This window comes from Mauremys mutica, chromosome 9, assembly GCF_020497125.1.
Source record: "Mauremys mutica isolate MM-2020 ecotype Southern chromosome 9, ASM2049712v1, whole genome shotgun sequence".
In the NCBI taxonomy this organism is placed as follows: Eukaryota; Metazoa; Chordata; order Testudines; family Geoemydidae; genus Mauremys; species Mauremys mutica.
The window spans coordinates 98,307,835-98,325,082 of record NC_059080.1 but is presented as its reverse complement, the minus strand read 5'-3'; the positions used below and the strand labels follow the sequence as shown (position 1 = coordinate 98,325,082).

General features: G+C 65.5%; 1 protein-coding gene across 1 annotated transcript; it reads left to right on the top strand.

Moving 5' to 3' along the window:
* Window positions 1-585: 585 nt before the first annotated feature.
* PRSS56 (serine protease 56) lies at window positions 586-15,514 on the top strand. The gene is made up of 17 exons (XM_045029092.1): window positions 586-676; window positions 4,249-4,410; window positions 4,955-5,017; window positions 5,416-5,469; window positions 6,757-6,943; window positions 7,351-7,459; window positions 7,637-7,796; window positions 8,186-8,328; window positions 8,794-8,953; window positions 9,298-9,486; window positions 10,646-10,807; window positions 11,677-11,731; window positions 12,240-12,399; window positions 12,920-13,040; window positions 13,354-13,443; window positions 14,079-14,185; window positions 14,741-15,514. The coding sequence occupies exons 1-17, from the start codon at window positions 586-588 to the stop codon at window positions 14,912-14,914; spliced, it is 2,187 nt and encodes a 728-aa protein (XP_044885027.1). The 3' UTR covers window positions 14,915-15,514.
* The last annotated feature ends 1,734 nt before the right edge of the window (window positions 15,515-17,248 follow it).

The following is a 17,248-nucleotide window of genomic DNA, read 5'->3' as shown; positions in this document are numbered from 1 at the left end:
GCCCCGAGTCCGTGCCGGGGCCGCAGTGATGTGAACTGACAACAGCGGCTTGGCGAGGCTAAAAGCATGAAAATGATCAAGGCCCGCGGGTCGCCTGTGATCATTAGGGGGCTCTTTGATGGGGCCGCCCGCTCGGGGGCCGGGAACAATGAGCTCATTCAGACCGGGGAAGACTGCAGCCAGGCCCCTGCTCCCAAGCCAGCCAGCCCGGGCCCGGAGAACTCACTACCCTAATGAATTCCAACTGGATCAGCTCCCCTCCCGCCCCCACTTACCGGCACCTTCCCGGCCCATCCCCACGGCAGGGCCCTGGCACCACCGCCGGGCGCTGCCTTAATGAATCCAGCCGTTTGTGTGTCCCCCAGCATGGGAAAGCGCGGCCCCGGCCCCCCCTGGGGCACTGTATATATACAACGCCATTCGCCCCGGGACTCATTGTTCCCCTGTCATCTCCAGAGCACGCAGCGGCGGAGACGAGGAGCGAGGGGGGGACCCCTGCGCCGGCCCAGCTCCCGGCCCAGCGGCCAGGCAGGCAGAGGGGAAAAGCCTGCCCAGAACCAGCCCAGCGCTCCCACCCGCCACACCATGCTGCTGCCGCTGCTCTGCCTCCTGCAGCTGACGGCTGGCGCCCCCTTGGGCAAGGAGCTTCACCAGATGCCAGCCAGCGTCCTGCAAGGTCAGTGCGGGCGCCGGTGGGGCACCAGGCAGAGCCCCGCCGGGCAACCAGGCTCCAGGCAAGGGGCTCATTTGTTGCCAGGGGGGGCTTTGCTTACAGGATTGGAGCAGCTGCCAAGGGAGTGTGTGTGTGGGGGGGGGGTTCTGGGAACCAGGACTCCTGGATCCCGTTCCTGGCTCTGGGAGGGGAGTAGGGTCTAATGGTTAGAGCAGGGGGCTGGGAACCAGGACTCCTGGATCCCGTTCCTGGCTCTGGGAGGGGAGTAGGGTCTAATGGTTAGAGCAGGGGGGCTGGGAACCAGGACTCCTGGATCCCGTTCCTGGCTCTGGGAGGGGAGTAGGGTCTAATGGTTAGAGCAGGGGGCTGGGAACCAGGACTCCTGGATCCCGTTCCTGGCTCTGGGAGGGGAGTAGGGTCTAATGGTTAGAGCAGGGGGCTGGGAACCAGGACTCCTGGCTCTGGGCAGGGAGTAGGGACTAAACCAGGCCTGCACAACTCGTAAAGCAGCGAGAGCCATATTACTCCAAAGAAAACAGCTGAGGGCCGAACCCCCCCGGCCCCCCCAAAGCCGCCCAGCCCTGCGGAAACAACCCCCGCCAGTATAAAGCCTCGCCGCCACTGCCCGCCCGCCCGGCTCGTCATCCCCCCATGGATAAGGGGAGGGGGAAAGGGGACAGTTTGAAGGGATTTTCTGGGGCTGTGCACTAAGGGGAGGGAAAGGGGGGCCGTGTGAAGGGACTGGATGTGACCGTCCAACACACAAGCACAGGGGCCGCAGGGAGCCCGGGGGGGGGCACTGTGATAGGGACCGGGGAGGGGGAAGGTCCCTGGACCAGGGAAGGGGGCAGCGGTTGGGGCAGGGCAGGTGCAACACACACACACACACACACACACACACACACACACACACACACACACACACACACACACACGTCTCCCCCGGGGATTTCCTGGCTGCCCACAGACAGTTCAACCCCCCCCCCCCGCCCCATCACTACGGAGGCCGCCCTGGGACCAACCAGCGCAGTAGTCGCCCCACCCCCAACCGAAGAGGGAGTCTTAGAGGGGGTCTCGGCCCAGTCCCCCCCCCCCCCCGAGCTGTGGCTCGAGCCCAGGCCGGGCGCCCCTCCCCTCGCTCGGCACTTACCGGCTCTGCCTCGTGCCCAGCGCTTCCCGCCTCAGCGGGCCCGGAAGTGACACACCCGCTGTACGCCAGCCGGGGGGAGCGGGAGACGGAGACACGTGCGGTTCTGGCCGTTAGGGCGGTTGGAGCGCGGCGCGTGCGGGGCGGTGAGGTGGGCGAACCCAGCAGCCCCATCCCGCCGCTTGCCCGCGGGCCGCACAGTGAGCCTACGGGGGCCGCATGTTGTGCATGGTTAGAGCGGGGGGAGGGCTGGGAACCAGGACTCCTGGGTCCCGTTCCTGGCTCGGGGAGGGGAGTAGGGTCTAATGGTTAGCGCAGGGGGAGGGGCTGGGAACCAGGACTCCTTGGTCCCGTTCCTGGCTCTAGGAGGGGAGTAGGGTCTAATGGTTAGAGCGCGGGGGGGCTGGGAACCAGGACTCCTGGGTCCCATTCCTGGCTCTGGGAGGGGAGTAGGGTCTAATGGTTAGAGCGCGGGGGGGCTGGGAACCAGGACTCCTGGGTCCCGTTCCTGGCTCTGGGAGGGGAGTAGGGTCTAATGGTTAGAACAGGGCAGCTGGGAGCCAGGACTCCTGGGTCCTATATTCCCAGCTTTGCCTGCTGCTCACTTTGGACCATGGGCAAACCCCTTTGCGGTCCACCCCCCCCCGGGGATCCCCAGGGCTGTGTGGTTCGTTGCAATGGCTCGGGGCTCCCATCCTGGTGGGTTTCACGGTGGCCGCCCTGGGCTTTTTGCAGGGGTTGGTCAGGCTCGTGGGGGGCACTACTGGGAGCAGGAAGGGCCGAGGGGAAGATGTGTGGGGGAGGGAGCTGTCCCCACCCTGCATGCACCTGTTGGCTTTTGCAGAGTAATTGAAAATACCAGGTCTGGGGTGGGCTCATCCCTGAACCTCAGCCACTGCAGCCAAACTCTGCCTTGGTTCTTGGGTGGGAATTCCCAGGCGAGGGGACGGGCTGAGCCTCTCATGGGGAGCCTTGGATCGGCCCTTGGGGTCCCGGCCCCCGACCCGTGCTCTGAGGTAGCTCCTGGGAACCTGAGCACCCCTATAAAAGGCAGTGGACTCTCACAAACACACGCAGGCCACCCCCCAGAGCAAGCCTGCAATGCAAACACTGCTCCTGCAACCCGCTAATGCAACCACACACAATGCAAACACAACCCCTCTCCCCATGCAAATACCCCCCCAGGCACACACCCCATCGCCAATGCAACCCCTCCCCCCAGTGCAAACGCATAATCCAACCCCGGCTGGAGGGGCAGGGCACCTTCCCTGCAGTGAGTCTGGTTGCCAAGCACCATGCCCAGCACACGCCCGTGTTGTGGCGCGAAGCCCTGACAAGCCCGTTGTCGTTTGGGGTGGGGGGTGCCCAGACAGGCTGAACCGGGTCCCACTCCCAGAGCCTGGCACTCAGCCTCTATAGGCCCAGGCGCCGCACCCTGCCGCAGGGGAGCGCTCTGTGTGTCCGACCTGCAACACACACTATGCCCACAGGGGAGCCAGGACTCCATGGTCCTATTCTCCGCTTTGCCACGTGCTCACCTGGGACCGTGGGCAAGCCCCTTCGCTCTCCGTGGGCCAGCTTGCCCCAGGGTGAGGGGGGGGCGGGCCCCACCTCAGGACCCCCCGGGGCAACGTGGCTCCGCACACACGCTCTGTGAGGCTCAGGCACAACAGGGGAAAGACCCTCCTGGCCGGCTCCTTGCTGCCTGGGAGGCACGTGGCTTCACGGCTCCTGCGTGGCTCGCCAGCTGGAATGCCATTGCGCCGGAGCGCCGGTGGGGGGGGCTCCCATCGCCCGCTGACCCTCACCGCCAGGCATGGGATGGGATCCCACCCAGCGGGGCCAGCAGCCAGAACCGCCTGAGCCCCGAGGGGGAGAGACAGGCCCCACGCCAGGGGCGAGCCAATCCCAGGCAGAGGGATCCAGGATTGGACCAGGGCCAGCTACTGCAGGGGAGGCTGAGGCGGGCAGGAGGACCCAGCTCACCCCCAGATTGGGGGGAGGGATAGCTCCCTGCTAAACCCAGGGTTGTGAGTTCAATCCTTGAGGGGGCCATTTAGGGAACTGGGGTAAAAATCTGTCTGGGGCTTGGTCCTGCTTTGAGCGGGGGCTGGACTAGAGACCTCCTGAGGTCCCTTCCAACCCTGGTATTCTATGATCTCCGCAGCTGCCAGGGCCTGGCATTGTGCCCCTTTGGTCTGTTCCCTGCACTCCGGGGCCTGAGTCGCAGTCACATAGAGGCCCAATGGGGAGATGAGGGGCGGAAGTGTGCTCTGGGATCCCCCTGTGGGGGGGCGTGGCCAGGGGTAGGGAGGGGGCGTGGCTGAGGGGCAGCGTAAGTGAGAGCAGCCCCAAGGGGGCTTGGAGCCGCTGGCAGTCAGGGCCGTGGGCTAGGGCTGACCAGGCTCCCCTCTCTCTCTCTCTGCAGCACTGTCCAGCCGGGGGACGCTGGTCCTGGAGGCCGCCCTGAAGAGCGCCCTGGTGGCCCTGCAGGGGGCACTGGCCGAGCACGAGCAGCGACTGCGGGAGTGTGGGGAGTGCGGGCCCTGCCTCTCTGGGGACTGCGGCAACCGGAGCGGGGAGTGTGCCCGTGAGTGCCAGCCCCCCGCCCGCCCGGCCACGCATGCCAGCAGCGCTGAAAGCCCTGCTGGTGCCTACAGCCTGTTCGCTCCAGCGAGCGCCCCTACAATAACAAACCAGCACAGGCGGCCTCACAGCTGTCTTGGTAACACCATGCAGGGGCTAGGATTGCTAACGTGTGGGCAGCACCATCCCCCACAGACAACCCCGCCCCCCTGAGAGACCCTACAATAACAAAGCTGTGTGTGCGCAGCCCAACTCTCTGGAGAGACCCTACAATAACAAACCTGTGTGTGCGCAGCCCAACTCTCTGGAGAGACCCTACAATAAACCCTATTCGTGCACAGCCCAGCTTTCCCAAGAGACCCTACAATAACAAACAATGGCCCAGCCAATGGGTGTTCAGACTGCACTCTGGGGGGAGAACCGGAGGGAGGGCGTGAGGGTAAGGAAGGAAATTCGGCAGCATGGTGCCCTCGGCTGATAGCCCAGCCCCATGCATAGCCCGTGAGCAGGGAGTGGGCTCCCCTCTGACCTGTCTCCTGTCCCCGCAGCCCCGGAGGCCTCGCTGGCTCCCCTGCCCACCCACAGATGGGACAGAGCGAGGGAGCCTCTAGGTCCCAGGCTGTCACAGCTCCTCCTCACTTGGACGACCCCAGCCCACTGAGTAGCTGGGTTTCGCTCCTTGGAGACCCTACAATACACAAACCACTGTGAGCAGCCCCCACACTCACAAGAGACCCTACGATAACACACCAGCGTGTGCAACCCCAGCATTCCCAGGAGACCCCTTAATAAACCAGTGTGCACTGCCCCACGCTCGCAGGAGACCCTACAGAAACAAACACCAAATGGCAGGGACACCCCAGCCGGGGCAGGAGGCGGATTTCCACGGGCCTGGGGGGCTGTGAAGGGGCCCAGCTGGGGGGTGGGTGGGGAGTGCCGGAGGCCCTGGCACGCAGGGGGCATGTGTGCCTGCAGCACGGCCCATCTCTCGGGTCTTGTCTCCCTGCAGGGCTGGAGAGTGACATGGATGATATGAACGGCCTCTCGGACCAGCCGGCACCAGGTCAGTCTGCAGCTGGCCCATCCCAGGTGTGTGGTGGGCACAGGAGCGAGGGCTGGGCATTGCCCTGCTGCCAGGCAGGCACATGCCTTCCCATGTGCCCCAGCTTCAGTGACACATGGCGATGGGGCAGAGGCCCCATGGGGGCAGGGGCAGCTGCCCCATTGGGTTCACCGTGGATGGGCACAGCTTGCTGAGCTCCTCATACCCTCTACCCACCCTGCCAAGCTTGCATGGGGCCACAGCGCCACCCCTCAGCGCTCGCTCCCTGCGTGGGCACCGAGGTCGGTGTTGGAAACTGGCAGGACTGTGGGGGTGCCCTCAACTGCCCCAGGACGCAGCTGCGTGAGTCCCCGGCCCACACGTGCACGTGCCGCGCAGTTAGCCCCGGCGCGTGCACACACGCACTACGCAGTGAATTCCCAGCACAGACACACGCACCACGCAGTGAATTCCCGGCACAGACACACACGCACCATGCAGCGCATACCTGGCATACGCACACGTGTACCATGCAGTGCATCCCCAATGCGCACACACATGCACCATGCAGTGCATCCCTGGCACAGACACACACGCACCATGCAGTGCATCCCCAATGCGCACACACATGCACCATGCAGTGCATCCCTGGCACAGATACACGAGCACTGTGCAGTGCATCCCCCGCCGCACATGCACACGCATACACCATGCAGTGCATCCCTGATGTGCACACACATGCACACCATGCAGTGCATCCCCAGCACAGACACACACACCCTGTGCAGTGCATCCTCAGTGTGCACACATGCACCATGCAGTACATTCCTGGCATGTGCACACGCACACCGTGCAGTGCATTCCCAGTGAGCACACACGCCCTGTGCAGTGCATCCCCACCACACACACGTGCACCGTGCAGTGCACCCCCAGTGTGCGCGCACACACACACACACACACACACACACCCCTTGTTATTAAGCACTCCTGGAATTAAGCATGACAGCTCCATGAAGAGAGGCCCTTCCACTCCAGCTCCCAGCCCCAGGCTGGACCCACCCCTGCAGAGCCCTGTTAAGGGAACAGACGCTCTAACCCGCCTGATTCGGGCCTGAGAGGGGCCCAAGGCTGGGCCCTCGGTGGCACCCAAGAATTTTGGGGCCCAATTGAGCCTCTTGTCTCATGAAACATGTAGCACAAGGATAGCAGGGGGCTGCGGGTCGGGAGTGAGGGGCATTGGCAGAGCTGGGGTGGAGCCTCCTCCCTCTCCCCATCTGATCTCTTCTCTCTCTCTCTCTTCCTCCCCAGGGACGTGTGGCCGGGGGGGGGTGGCCCCCAATGCCACAGCACCCAAGGGCAAGATCGTGGGGGGCAGCGTGGCCCCGCGGGGCGCCTGGCCCTGGCTGGTCTCGGTGCGGCTGGGCGGGGAGCTGATGTGCGGCGGGGTGCTGGTGGGGGACACCTGGGTCCTCACGGCTGCGCACTGCTTCGCCGGGTACGGCTGGGGCTAGCCCCGGGGGGCGCGGGCAGCGACAGGCACCCGCCAGCCGAGCGGGGGCGTCTCCCATGGGAGCACTGAGGGCAGCTGGCTGGTGCCAGCCCAGGGCAGACACAGGCTGGGCTGCCCCAGCCACAGGGCACGGCCCCTGTGCAGCTCGGCTCCCAGGGGCAATGGGGCAGCCTGCCCCTCACCACGCCACCCTGCCCAGCCACTGCTCGGGCCCGGCCCTGCTGCCCCCTGATGGGGGGAAGGTGCCTGGCACAGGGCAGCTGAGCCCCAGGGCAGGGAGCCCTGAGGGACCCAGCTGGTAGAGGTGCCTGGGGCCAGATCCCCTGTGCGGGGAGCGGGAGGGGGCCTGGCTCTGCCTGCCCCCCCTCATTCCCTGCTCCACCCCCCCGCAGGAACCGCAATGAGCTGGCCTGGACGGTGGTGGTGGGGGACTACGATCTTGCCAAGTGGGACGAGGGCGAGCAGGTGCTGCCCGTCAACCGCATCATCACCCACCCCAAGGTAAGAGGGGGGGCCCCCGCATGTCCCCCACCTGTGCCCAGAGTGCCCCCCCCAGCGCCTGTGCCCAGAGTGCCCCCCCCCGACCACCCTGGGGCCCCGACGGCCCCCAGCATCCCAATCCCCCAGCACCATCCCCGGCTCCACCGCTCCCTGACCCCCTGCTCCTCTGCCCCACAGTTCAACCCCAAGACCTTCCACAGCGACGTGGCGCTGCTGGAGCTGGCGCGCCCGGTGGCCCCCTCGGCACGGCTGAGCCCGGTGTGCCTGCCCGACAGGCCGGAGGAGCCCGGCCCAGGGACGCCCTGCTACATCGCCGGCTGGGGGTCCCTCTACCAAGGTAGGTGGGGGGCGGGGGCGGGGCCAGTGCCACCCAGCGCTCCCCTGCACCCCCTGCTGGCGGGCCCCCTGCCAGGGCAGTGGGGGTTGGTCCAGGCGCTTTCCCTGCCGGAGCAGCATCCTCTGGAGGCCCGTGGGCCCCAGTGACCCGGGCATCTCCCCAAAGCTGGGACAGGGCATCCGGCATCTCAGCCAACCCAGCAGCCAGGTGCTGCCCTCGCGCCCCCAGCAGAGCGCCTATCACCCGGCCCGGAGCGGGTTTGGCCCTGGCGCTGCAGACGGGCCGGGGATGGCTCCCTGCTGCCCTGGCGCTAGGCCCAGGCACCGCAGGGGTGGGGGGTACAGTGGGGGCAGCAGCCCCTTCCCATGACTCGCTCTTTGCCCTGGCAGAGGGGCCGTCGGCCGAGGTGGTGATGGAGGCTCGGGTGCCCGTGCTGAGCCAGGACGCCTGCCGCAGCGCGCTGGGCAAGGAGCTGCTCACCAGCGCCATGTTTTGCGCCGGCTACTTGGCCGGCGGCGTCGACTCCTGCCAGGTAACGCCTGGGGGGGTCCGGGGGTGAGGAGGGGGTGCCCCCACCGTGGGCCAGGCACGGAGTAGCCAGTCCCAAGGCCAGCAGTGCCACTGCGATCCACCAGAGGGCAGAACTGGGGCTGGCACACACCAGGCTGGAATCCCTTCACTGAGCGTGACCTGGTGGCAGAGCCAGGCATGGCGGGGGGGGGCTGCCTGGATGGGGCAGGGCAGAGCAGGGGGATCCCTTAATCTAGACCATTTAGGAGCCCAGGACTCCTAGGTCCTATTGCCGGCTCAGCTGCTGGCCAGGGCCTGCCTGGCTCCGTGACTCAGTTTACCCTCTACCCAAAGTGGCCAATGGCAGGATGGGGCCGGGTAGAGAGTGGCTTCCTGGGCCACGTGCTCCTGGGGGACCTCAGAGGTGGTCCCTGCTTTGCCCACCCTGCCCATGCTTCATGCCAGCCTGTGGCTGCTTCTCCCCCAGGGAGATTCGGGCGGGCCCCTGACGTGCCAGGAGTCCGGGTCGCAGCAGTCCGTGCTGTACGGCATCACGTCATGGGGGGATGGCTGCGGGGAACAGGGCAAGCCGGGCGTGTACACCCGTGTGACGGCCTTCGCCGACTGGATCCGCCGCCAGATGGACAGTGAGTGCCATGGCCGGCTCGGCACTGAACCCCAGGGAGGAATGGGCATTGGCTGGCTGGGACTGGGCACTGCAGGGCACCGTCAGCCATGGGGGGAAGGGGGCACAGATGGCAGTGCCAGGGCGGGGAACTAAGCCACTAGGACACCCGAGTGTCTGTAAGCAGGACAGGAGGATGTGGTGGGGCAACGCCCGGGAGTCCCCCAGGGAGTGGTGCCAGGGATCCCCCCTGGGGAGGGCTGGGGCAGCATCCGAGGGTCCCCCAGGGGAGGGGAAAGGTGGGGTGGTACCCAGGGGTGTGGCCCTTTCTCCTGTCCCTAACACCTAGCCCCTTGCCCTCCCCAGAATCACCCGAGAGCAGAGAGCCCACCTGCTTCGAGCTGCTGGCCGCATCCCAGCTGCCCAGCGAGCGCCAGCACGCAGAGCTCGCCCACCTGTGCGCCTTCTATGCCCAGTCGTGCACCCCGCCCCAAGGCCAGGCTGCCTGTGCCCGGGTCGCCGAGGAGACCTGCAGGATGAAGAGGAGGAGATGTGGTGAGTGGCGCTGGCCGGGAGGGGCTGGGCGCTGCCAGGGCGCCGAGCCTCCGGGCTGGGGGGCACTGGGCTGGGAGGCCTGGGGGACACACCCTGAGCTCTTGGCGTGAGCTGTGGCCCAGGGACTCTGACCTTCAGCACGCTCCGGGCCTCAGGCTTATGCCCACAACCTGGCACCAACCCCTCCCCCCCCCAGGTCAGAGCTACCCTCTGTTGCTCCTACCCTGCAGATGGGGCCGCCCGAGGGGAAGGGCGGGGGGAGCCTCCGGATCCTAAAGGACCAAACCCCAGACCTAGGTCAAGTGATAAGTTAGATCTTACCCCAAATGCACGCTTATAGCCAATTCTTATTAACTAAACTAACATGTATTAAAAAAGAAAAGAGAGTGTTGGGTAAAAGATCAATACACAGACTGACTTGAGTTCAATTCTTGAGGTTCAGGTAGTTGCCAAAAGTCCTTTTAGAAATAGCCCGCAGGTTATAGTCCAATGTCTATGTTCAGGGTGACTCCAGTCAGTGACTGGGGATCTCAATTCTTATGGCTTAGGGTTTCCCCTTCTTGAAACCCAAAGCAAATCGGAGATGAAGGATCGTGCCCCAGGATCTTTATACATCACCAGCAGCCTTTTGGCCTGAGAAAACAATAGGCTTAACTTTCCTTCTCCCAAACATCATGGCAATTAGCACAGGGTAATTTATCCATTAAACAGTTCAGATACAGGTTAGCACAACCTTCAAAGGTTTTTAAGGTCAGGCTTGACAAAGCCCTGGCTGGGATGATTTAGTTGGGGTTGGTCCTGCTTTGAGCAGGGGGTTGGACTAGATACCCCCTGAGGTCCCTTTCAACCCTGAGAGTCTATGATTATGTGATTCAGAGACAGAGAGACAATAATACTATTTCACTCAAGTGTCTTCCTAAATGTTAATACAAGACTCCTTTTTTGATCTTTGAATCAAAGCCATAGTAATAGAGGAGACTTGTTTGCTTACATCACAAGTCCTGAGCAAACAGCTCCCCTTCCATCTCCAGCAATGCCGGCTGCATTTCAAAGCTCTAGTCATTTACCTTTAAAGTTCGGCCCTGGGTCAGGTCATCAACTCTTTCTGGCCCTGTCACCTTTCACATTACACTCATAACGTCACACCCGTTCCGCACAGAGCTGCGCTCCTACGCCCAGATGCTGCTGGATTTCCTGCGCCAGGCCGAGGAGTTCTTCCGAAACCAGGTGGACTTCGCCTTCTTCACCCACACCCTGCCCCGCTTTATGGAGCAGCTCTACGGGCACCTCTTCCCCGTCCGGGCTCGCCGGGCCACCGCAGGTACCTGCCCCACGGAGCTGCCATCCCCTAGATCTCCCACCCGGGCCATGCCAGAGACCCCCATCCCCTCCCGGATCTCCCACCTCTCCCGGCTGGGCCATGACAGGGACCCTCGCATCCCCCCATCCCAATCTCCCACCCAGGCCATGTCAGGGCCCCCATCCCACCGGATCACCCACCTCCCCCAGCCGGGCCACGACAGGGAGGGACCCCCCATCCCAGAACTCCCACATCCCCCAGTCAGGCCATGCCAGGGACCTCCATCACCCCAATCTCCTTCCTCCCCCACCCAGACCACACCAGGGACCCCTGCCCCCTGGGTCTCCTACCTCCCCAGGTCATGGCAGGTACCTGCCCCCCAGATCTCCCCCCTCCAGAACATGGCAGGGACCCCCACCCCCTGGATTTCCCACCTCCCCCACCCTTGCCACGGCAGGGACTCCCAACCCAGACCCCCCATATCCTGCCTCTGGCTCCCAGCTCTGTGCCCGCACAGGGATATAGGGGGACCCACTCGCTCGGCTTAGGGAACCTTGAACCCACCCCCAGCCTCCACTGGGGGCTTTGGAGGCACTCCCAGTATGGGGTCCCCAATTGCCTCAGCTACAGCCTGGCACCTCCTGTCCCTCCTCAGCGCTGCAGGGTGCAGGGTCTTTCCAGGAGCCGGCTGCCCCCCATCCCCGCAGCGTCCAGCTGCCTGCACAGGGGCGCTCTCAGCCCATGGCAGGGCCTGTGCTGGGGCACCAGGCCAGCTCCCTGGCACATGCCCAAAGCAGCATGGCCTCTACTTGCCCCACCCGCTGCCAGCCCCCCATCCTGCCCCACCGGCGCCCCAGCTCCCTAGACTGAATCCTGCATCATTCCCCCAGGGCAGGGGGCCGAGGGGCAGGCAAGCCCTGAAGAGCTCCCAAGCGTCCCCAACAGGTAAAGCCAGGCCCAGGGCTGGGCGGGGTCCGGCGGGAGATCAGGGAGGGGGAAGAGGCGCCAGCCATAGGGCGAGGGAGTGGGGGGAGGCAGGAGGGCAGGGCCAGACATGGGGCTCGGGATCGGGGCTGGGGGCGGGTTTGGGGGAAACAGGCTGTGGGGCTCAGGCCAGTGCCAGGGGATACACACGTGGCCCCTGGCAGGGTCCAGGGGGCATGTGTCACCCCTCCCTCACCCCAGACATCCCCCACTGCTTGAACAGCCCCGCAGCCAGCCGGCCACGGGAGCCAGGCTCCGCCGGGGGGCACGGCCCCACCGGGCTGGGCGTGTGGGGGTGGAATTGACTCGAAAGGGGGCAATAGAGGGTTTGGCTGCAGGGTTACAGTCCCCTGGGCTGGTGCTGTCTGGTGCACCCCAGGGGCTGCTGGGACCCCCCCTCCCGCAAGGCTCTGCTACTGGCCGTGGCAGGGCTGCATCTCCCTGCCCCTCACCCTGCCCCTCATCGCAGGACCCAGCCCCCACCCTTCTTGGCGCTGTTCCAGGCCATGGGCCCCACGCTGGAGGACTGGGTGGGGGAGCTGAGCGCCATGGCTGGGGGCGACATGGCCCCCCCAGCTCTTGCACTGGCCGCCGGGCAACTCCATGGGGAGGAGCAGCTCTTCCTGCAGGTAAGGGGGCGGGGGCTCTGATCGGGGAGGGGGGACCTCAGCCTCTCCAAAGAGGGCAGCACTGCAGCCTGAAGATGGCCAGGGGCACCTACCTCCCCCCAGTACACACAGTCTCCACTCAGCTGGACCCCAAATCCAGCCCCCCCCCACCCCCGGCTGCCACGGCCCTAGCCCTGGGGCAGGAACGGCTGTAAATCCCCTCTGACCCCAGCACCTCCCACCTGACTCTGGCACCCCATCAACCCACCCCCTCCCTGCCTGACCTCAGCACATCCCCCCTCCCCCCCACACACACACAGAGCTCCTTCCTGACCCCATCTTCCCCCCACCTCATCTCTCCCCAGCACAGGCCCCATCCTTCATCCCCACCCCCTTCCTGACATCCCTGGCCCAGCCCCCACTCCCGCAGCACCCAGCACTACCTGGGGTCCATGTCACTGGCATTGCCGACGGGTGCCCCCGTGGCCCACTCAGGCCCGGCTCATGCAGCCCCGCTCACCCCCGCGTCTCTCCGGTTCAGCAGGCCGAGGGGGCAGTGGAGGCGCTGAAGGGGCACGGCTGGGCCTTTCTCCAGCGGCTGCGGGCTGAGCTGGGGGCCCGAGGAGCAGGGCCAGAGCTGGGAGCTGCCTCCCCGCTGAACCGTAAGTGCTTGCGGAGGGGTGAGGTGGGGGCATATCTTGGGGCACTCGCCCCAGCTAGTTACTCGCATGGGGGCACAGGGTGCAAGGCACAGTCGTGCCCGGTTAGATCTGCCATGGCATTGCCCTGCCTCATGCCACGGGGCCTGGCCCTGGACTGTGATGCCTGGCCTCAGATGGTCTCGGGTGCTCCAGTGCCGGCTCAGGGTGCCATTGCATTGTGTTGCTGGGGGTGCACTAGCGGCATATGGGGGCGGGGGGAGCCTGCCCTTTCCCCAGGGGGTGGTTGGAGCCTCTCTGTCTTTCTCTGTGGCAGGACCTGCGGTTGCTGGGGACCCCTCCCTGCGGGCGAGGCGAGAGCTGGGGGGAGCTCACCCCAGCGACGAGGGACCAGGCGATCGCAGAGGTATGCCCCTGCCACAGCGGTTGTTTGGCACAGGGCCCGTGCTCCGCTCCCAGGCTAAGGGGGAGGGTTGCACTGGGACCCCTGCTGCAACCAAGAGTTGCCTAGCCTCCACCATGCCTTGTAGGGGCAGAGCCATATTGAGCCCACCCCTACAGCCAACCTAGCAGCTGGGCTCAGCGCACAGGGCCCCGTGCCACTCGGCTGAGCCCGATGCCCCCTCCAGGTCTCTCCCTCTCCAGCCCAGGGGTGCAGGGGCCAGGCTTACCTGTTCCCCCTTGTGGGTCAGGGCCCCAGGGGTAGGGCTGTGCCAGGCTAGGGGGTTCTTAGACCCAGTGCCAGGTAACCCCCCGCCCTCTTAGCTGGAAACAGGGTCTTTGCTCCCCCACCCAATGGCTGTGTGACATTGCTGTGCACAGCGGCTACCCCCCACCCCAGAGGTGGCTGCAGCGATCCCTGCCCAGCCAGCACAGCATGCCAAGCCCTTTTGGCCCCTTTGAGACGAAAGGCGCCAGGGAAATGCCAGCGGTTGGGTGGCAGGGGACAGGCTCACAGGACCAGCTCCTGGCGCTCCGACTCTCCACCAGCCGGGGGATTTCGGTGAGTGCTCTGACTGCCCCTCCCCCCCCTTGGCACAGGCTGCCCAGGGTTGCAGGAGGCGGCGCTGCAGGTACATGCCGTGCGGGAGCTCTACCGCTGGGTGCTGCAGGTGCCGGAGCGGGACCTGGCCATGACCTTCCAGGAGGTGAGTGAGCCATGCCCCGCGGGGACGCAGCGAGCTGGCCGGCCGCCGTGGGGCCACTGCTCTGGGCTGGGGGTATTGAGCCAGCCCCCAGCACCACACCCTGACTCCCACTGGGCTGCAAGGGCTACTGCCAATGAGAGACCCACCCCACCATTCCCCCGCTCCCCCCATTCCCCTTAGCACTGCCCCATCCCCTAGCTGGGGAGGGTCTCTGTCCCCCTCTGGTGGCGGCTCCAGTTGCCGGCTGGGGGCTGAGCCATTTAGCCTTTATCTCTGTGCAGCCTGGGTTCAAACCCCACTGCCAGGGGTGGGGAAGGCGCCACCCCTTGGAGGAGCCCTTGAGCCCAGCTCCCCTCAGGGGCTGCCAGCCAGCTGCACCCCACAGCAGGGGGGCAGGCAGCTTGCAGAGGCAGGCAGGTCCCCAGCTCACGCTCAGGGCAGTCCTGCCAACCCAGGCATCGTGCAGCCTGGAGCACCTGCTGCCCCGGGTCACTGTGCTGCTGGGGGCACCCTCGCGGCTCTGCGCCCCCTCACACTGCTCCCCTCTCCCCACAGATCCTGGTGGACCTGGGCTCCAAGAACGCCAAGGGGCTGTACAGGGCGCGGGTCCGGGCCACGGTTGGCGGAAAAGCCACTGTCTTCCCCGCCCTGGTCGGGCTGGAGAGCGACTCGCTATACCGCAGCATGCCCAGCCTCATCGCCTTGGCACTGGCAGCTTTGCAGACCTAACGCGGCCTCCGGTGGGGAGAGGAGAGCCGGCCCCCGGTGGGGAGAGGAGAGCCGGCCGGGGGTCCCTACTCAGCGCCAGCCTGGAGACGCGGCAGCGCCAGAGCCAGGCGCCGGCCGGGTCCCTCAGCACAGCAAGCAGGACCCGGCCTGGCACAGCCTGTTGCCATGGAGACTGCCGGGACCCCAAAGCCAGCTCCTCACAGCAGGGCCTTCCCTAGGCAGGGGGGCAGCCAGGACTGGAAGGGTCCCCTCCACCTCCCACGCAGCCTGGAGTCTGGGCCAGCCTCCCAGCTGATGCAGGGACTCCATGGGGCTGAAATGCAGCCCCCCCGCATCTCATGGGGCTAAGCCGAACTGCAGCTGTGCGCCCCTTGGCAAGGCATGGCCTGGACACGGGCAGCTAGAAGGAACAGCCTCCCCCTGGGCTTTCCTTTCTCGGCAGAGCTGGGCCTAACCCTGGGCCCCCAGGCCCGTTTCCGGGCCCCCATGCCAGCCCCAGCAGCTTCAGCTCCCAGTCAAACAGCCACCAGAGGGAGCCGATTCCTTTGGGGGTGTCTCCAGGCTCCCCCGTGGGGGCGCGCCTCTCACAAGCTATTTATTTGTACAAAGAAAGGGTTATTTTTGAAATTAAATCTATGTTTTATGGTAAAGTGTCAGTAATAAACAAACCCCGCAAGGCGCCAAAGAGGGGCAGAGGAGCTGTCACCCCTGGGCATTGCCACCAGGGACACACACACACCCCAAACACACATACCCCTCGGGCTCTACCCCCAAGGCATCTCAGCTGGGCGAGTCCCCCACCTGGGGTTCTACCCCCATCATCTCCTGGACATTTCAGCCAGATGAGCTCCCCACCCAGGGTTCTACCAACCCCCCTCCCTCCCCCGGCATCTCAGCTGGGCGAGTCCCCCACCCGGAGTTCTACCCCCACCCCACATCTCAGCCAGGTGGGGGCCCCTCTTGGGGTTCTACACCCCCCTCCCCCAGGCATCTCAGCCAGGGCCCTGGGCTCCAGGGTGTGGCGGGGGCAGCTGGCCGTCTCTAGCACCTCCAGCTGGTGGTGAGCATTCACCAATCTCTTCCCAGGCAAACTCCCCGCAGGGGGCCTTCCCAGGCTGTCTGCCCTCCATCCACACCCCCCTCTCCCCAGCCTGGCCCTGCCCTCCCAGCCCCAGGAGATGGCCCCCCTCCTCCCATGCTCTGGTGCTGCCTGCCGGGCTCGGGGCTCAGCTGTTAGCACCAGAGGGGTCATTTCCTGCAGGCCAAGGCCCAGCTGTCGGGTGAGTGACGGAGCAGGCTGGGGCCAGTGTGTGGCGCCACAGGGGCCCGCTCAGCCCAGGGCACAGCTGCTTGGCCCTGCTGGGAATGACGCCGCTTGCCCACAGCATCAGAGACAGCGTCCCCCCCGTTCCCCACCCCCAACAGCTACGTGGGCCCCTCAGTCAGCTCCTCCGGCATCCACTGCAGTTGCCTCTCAGTGAGGGAGCGTGGGCTAGAGGTTAGAGCCAGTGACGGGGGGGTCTGGACTCCTGGGTTCTGTGGGAAGGGGTGAGCACTAGTCAGAGTTGAGGCGTGGAAGCCAGGACTCCTGGGCTCTCCTGCCAGCTAGAGCAGGGTTGTGGCCTAGTGGTTAGAGCAGGGACGGGGATCCAGGACTCCTGGGTTCTCTGCAGCTCTCCCAGTGACTCACTGGACTGTTCCTTGTGCTACATGCGGGGAGAATGCAGACCTGCACCAGGGCTGGGGGACTCGGGACGTTAATGGCTAATGCATGGAGCTCCTCCCGGGACAGGGCTGGCCGCGCAGAGCTCTGGGATTCCAGGGAAACCAGCTGGACACCTGGGCCTGATTCCCCGAGGCTCCCCACACCCTGCCTGGCCTGCCAGAACCCAGTGCTAGGCCAAGGGCTGGGTAGCCCCACCTGCAGAGTACAACTCAGCACCCCAGGGCCATCCACCTCCCCAAACCGCCAATTCCTCAGCACCGCAGAAACAGAGAGAAAGATACACACCCTGCCCGCACCCCATGCTGGTCTGATGGAGGAAGGGCCCATGGGCAGCTCCCAGGGAGGCCAGGCAGGGAGTCACGCAGCTCTGCTATGCCGGTTGCCCCATCCAGCCAACCCTAGCACCATGTCACCTTCCTGGCAGCCAGAGCTCTTTACAATCCATCACCTCCCCAGGGATCCCAGCGTGGCACCCAGAACAGGCACTGTGCATGGGAGGAACGGAGCAGGGCTCCAGGACTCCCTGGCTGGGCATGGGCAAGGAGGTGCAGCTGGCAAGGGCCAGAGGCCAGGTGAGCCCCATAGGCTGGCAGGTGGGTGCCCCCCTC

Coding starts and splice junctions, on each gene's coding strand:
- PRSS56 (XM_045029092.1), top strand. CDS start 586: ATGCTGCTGCCGCTGCTCTGCCTCCTGCAGCTGACGGCTGGCGCCCCC. Junction 7,797..8,185: donor CTGGGGGTCCCTCTACCAAG/GTAGGTGGGGGG, acceptor TTGCCCTGGCAG/AGGGGCCGTCGGCCGAGGTG. Junction 8,329..8,793: donor GCGGCGTCGACTCCTGCCAG/GTAACGCCTGGG, acceptor CTTCTCCCCCAG/GGAGATTCGGGCGGGCCCCT.